General features: G+C 35.2%; 1 protein-coding gene across 1 annotated transcript; it reads left to right on the forward strand.

Annotated features, from left to right (window-relative positions):
* Nucleotides 1-3933, forward strand: LOC129870781 (mediator of RNA polymerase II transcription subunit 15a-like). Its single transcript, XM_055945644.1, has 5 exons — nt 1-349; nt 1639-1750; nt 2179-2299; nt 2839-2897; nt 3537-3933. The coding sequence occupies exons 1-5, from the start codon at nt 210-212 to the stop codon at nt 3636-3638; spliced, it is 534 nt and encodes a 177-aa protein (XP_055801619.1). The 5' UTR covers nt 1-209; the 3' UTR covers nt 3639-3933.
* Nucleotides 3934-4178: the final 245 nt, after the last annotated feature.

The following is a 4178-nucleotide window of genomic DNA, read 5'->3' on the forward strand; positions in this document are numbered from 1 at the left end:
ACCGCACAAGAAAGACAGAGAGATATACATACGGCAATTTACTATGCTTATCTTGTTTTTGTCAAATTAGTTTATTTTATAGCATGAATAATATTGCGACTTTGGCAGTTTTTTTTTCATATATACTTTCGGAATCTATCTTTGATACTGATTTTTCATTGAAATTTTGGATTTTTGTTGAAAGTGAGTAATTTTGGTTAGAAATTGAGATGGATGGGAATAATTGGAGGGCAGCTCAGGCTCAGGGAGGTGGTGGTGAAGGTGGCGGAGCGGCTGCCGGAGCTATGGATTCCGGTGATTGGCGAACTCAACTTTTGCCCAACACTCGTCAAAGGATTGTCAACAAGATGTAATCTTTTTTATTTTTCGTTTTGGGACTTGTTCAATTTGTTAGAGATTTTGGATTTGGAATATTAAATTTTGAATTTGGAATATTAAATTTTGAATTTGTTAGAGGTTTTTAGGGTTTTATCCGTTTTCTGAAGAAACCCCATTTAGTTAGAAGTATTAATAAATCAATCTGATACATTTTTTTTTTAGTTTCTTTTGGTTTTGCGACTTGTTCTTGTTTTTAATTTTTTAGAGATTTTGGATTTGGAATGTTGAATTTTTGAATTTTAGGGTTTTATCAGTTTTCTAAAGAAACCCCATTTAGTTAAGAAGTATTGATTAATCAGTCTGATACATGTTTTTTCAGTTTCTTTCTGTTTTGTGGAACTCATTTTTTTCAGGTGAATTTTGGGGGATTTTTATTACTGATATTTCCAGTTTGGTAGTCAGTCAAGGGGTTAACATATGCGCACTGACCCCGCTCGTGGGATTACACTAGGTATGTTGTTGTTGTTGGGTGTGGGAGAGTGTGTGTGGGTGGGTGGGGGGGGGGATGCCGTGGTGGTAATCAGTCAAGGAACTAGTTCAAGTGGGAAGACCTAGTTTTGCTAACTGTGCTTTATGTTTTGTTTTAGATATGTCGAAACGGAAAGTGGTTGTTCGAGATAACTACTGATATTTGTTTAGAGGAAACAAGGTTTAGTCTTTTGTAGCAAGGCGTAATGTTGAATTAGCTTTAATATATTTGAGAAGCATTTATCTAGATTGTGCTCTTATCAAGACTTTGTTTTAGATATGTCGAAATTACAGGTTGTTGCTGGAGCTAATTGGATTATAACTACTGATATTTGTTTAGAGGATACAAGATTTAGTCTTTTGTAGCAGGGCGTGATGTCGAATTATTTTTAATATATTTGAGAAGTATCTATCTAGAATGTGTTCTTTTTTACAAATTTCCTATCAATTCTACAATTTGATCTATATCCATTATACATAATTGTTTACACAAAAAAAGTAAAGATGCTAAACAATTCCATTTTACTTTGTGAATGGAATTGGATCTATCTTCAAAACATCTTCCATTCCTTTCTCTCCACACAGACTACCATATACATGATGGTATCAACTTCCACCATCTCTATTGAGTCTTGCTTCCCCCTTTTCTGTTCCAACAACTGAAATAGATTAGCTGTGTGCTCTGGCATGGTCCAACTTTGACTGGTGATGTTGAGAAAAAGTTCCCAGAGCTATCTATAATGTGCTCTTATCTAGAGTTTGTGTTGATCTTTTGTTCATATGGTTGTATAGAATGGAGACCTTAAAGAGGCATCTTCCTATCTATGGGCAAGAAGGATTACTGGAGCTTAGGAAAATTGCTGTGAGGTTTGAAGAAAAAATTTATTCTGCTGCTACAAGTCAGGTGTGTAGTCTAAACTTGTTTCTATTTGTTTGAATTGTAAAGCTAGTTCATACGGGGTGGATTGTCCAAGACCATATAAGTAAACCACCCCTGCCTTTTTCATCCGATGTGGGACTCTTGATACAATTTGTTCTCCAAGCCCATACAAGGAAACCACCTATCCCTTTTTTATCTGATGTGGATTCTTCAACATGAATGATGCAATTTGCTTAAACTGCTGCTTTGAGATGCTTTACTTCATCCGAGGGCCAGACCCACTTGTGGGGTTATACTGGGTATGTTGTTGTTTAAACCTGCTGCATAGTTCCACAACCCCCGCACTGCATCAGTTTTATGAAAAAATGTTAGAACCCGCCCCGCATAGCCTAACCCCCGTTTGCCAACCCTATGTTGTCTGTATTTTAACTTATATTTATCTAATATTGCAGCAAGACTATCTTCGGAAGATATCTTTAAAGATGCTGACGATGGAGACAAAATCTCAAAATCCTATAACCAATTCTATTCAGCCAAATCCTGCAAGTAGTGATCAGAATGCCCTTGGTCCAGGTGAACAATGAAATCTCATGTGCTGTATTTCAAATAGGCAAATCTTGTCCGACAGGACGTTTTGTATAAATTTAATTACTTCATTCTGCTGTTGAAAAGTTTGCTCTTTGTAGCTACTAAGTGTACAGGAAATTTTAGATGCTTGAACCATTGTGCTAATCTTTGGGTGATCTATAATAAGTTAGGTGACTACCCCTAATAAGTATTGTTTGTGCTCTAGGTCAGAATCCTAGCCCTGCTCTTTCTCTACTTTCTGACTATTCTTTTCTTATTAGCTATCCAAAATAAGGGACAGAAGAAAAGCTTATCATTTACAGTACTACGTACTGTTGTTTATTTGTCTAATAAGTAACTTAGTCAAAGTTCTCTTCTGTATTTTCGAATCAGTTTTCACAAACTAATGACTTCTGTTGCTTATATTTTAAACTACAAAATATGTGTTTACTTTTGCTGCTTGTTTGTATTTTCTTCTAATGTTATTATGTTCGTTAGTTATTTGAAAGCAGCTTGACTGGTTTCTTTTTGATTCATTTCCGTAGGATCCCACAGCATGCAATCCCAAGTTAACAGCCAAGCACAGCAACTTCCTGTACCTATGGTAGCCAATCAAACTCACCCCATTGAAGTTGATTTCCTGCTTGTGTTACATGCATCTACATTTTCAGTAATTGTTTGTATCAAATCTTGTTATGCATGTAATCTTAAATTAAGTAGAGGTTTTTTGTTCGTTCTTTTTTTGGGGGGTTGATAACTTCGGGACTTGTGATTATTGTCCCAGTATATATCTCTTAAGTTATGAATGATCTTTCATGTTACATATGCTTTGTTCTAAGATCTCATGTGTTTAAATAGGAAGGTAGTTGAGTTTTGTCGTACTTCTAATAGTATGATTTAGGTATTGCGTAGTTTCTTTTTCTCCAATGTGGATTAATATTTGTTGCTACACTTGTTTGTTACATTGCTACTTTGTTTCTCTCTTTTTTTCTTGCTTTCCTTCGTTGGTTACATTTCTTATGTGCCGAGGGTCGTATCGAAAACAACCTATCTACCCAGCAAAGGTAAAGGTAAGGTCTGTGTACATCCTACCTTCTCCAGATCTCACTTGTTGAATTACATGGTTAGTTGACGTTGTTGATCTCTTTGGTTTTGTTCTAAGATTTTTTGTGTGTAAAGTTAATGATCTCTTGCAATTTACTGTAAGTTACTAATTATGTCTTGCACGTTATATTCTATGCAGGCACAAAATACATATGCACATCAGCCACCTACCATGGATTTTGATGGGCTAGATATTGCTTCGGAGTTGGAGTTTGATAGACTTCTGAGTTTGATTGATTAGATGGTAGTTATGATGGACTGTGTCATGGATGGAATGGTTTTGGTACTTCTGGTATTGATAGATTGGGTTGTAGTTTTGATGGATTGAGTTCTAGTACTAAACGTGATGAGCTTTTAGCGCATGAAGGGGTTATGTAAAGTACTCGCAAACTCATGCACCCCTCCCTAGATTATGTAAAGTACTCGTGAACCCATGCATCCTTAGATTATGTAAAAAGTACTGAATCTTTTGAATTACTTATATTTTATGTGGGAACCCTAGCAAAAATTTGAAATATCCATCTCCAATTTTTTCTCTTTCTGAATCTTTAGCAACGCTTCTACAAACAAAAGTTGCACTTTTTCACAATATTTTTGTGGTCTGTCTTTTTAGGTTTTCTTCAATTTATTTATTTGACTCGTAAAGTGTGTTTCCTTAAATAATGATGCTATTTTAATTGTTATCAAATATAAATTTCATCCAGAGCAATTATAAGTTGGTTTTTTGTGTGTGATAATAATATTAATTACAGATTACTCGTCAAGTCGTTGTTTTGGCAAA

Source organism: Solanum dulcamara, chromosome 10 (genome assembly GCF_947179165.1).
Source record: "Solanum dulcamara chromosome 10, daSolDulc1.2, whole genome shotgun sequence".
Taxonomy (NCBI): domain Eukaryota; kingdom Viridiplantae; phylum Streptophyta; class Magnoliopsida; order Solanales; family Solanaceae; genus Solanum; species Solanum dulcamara.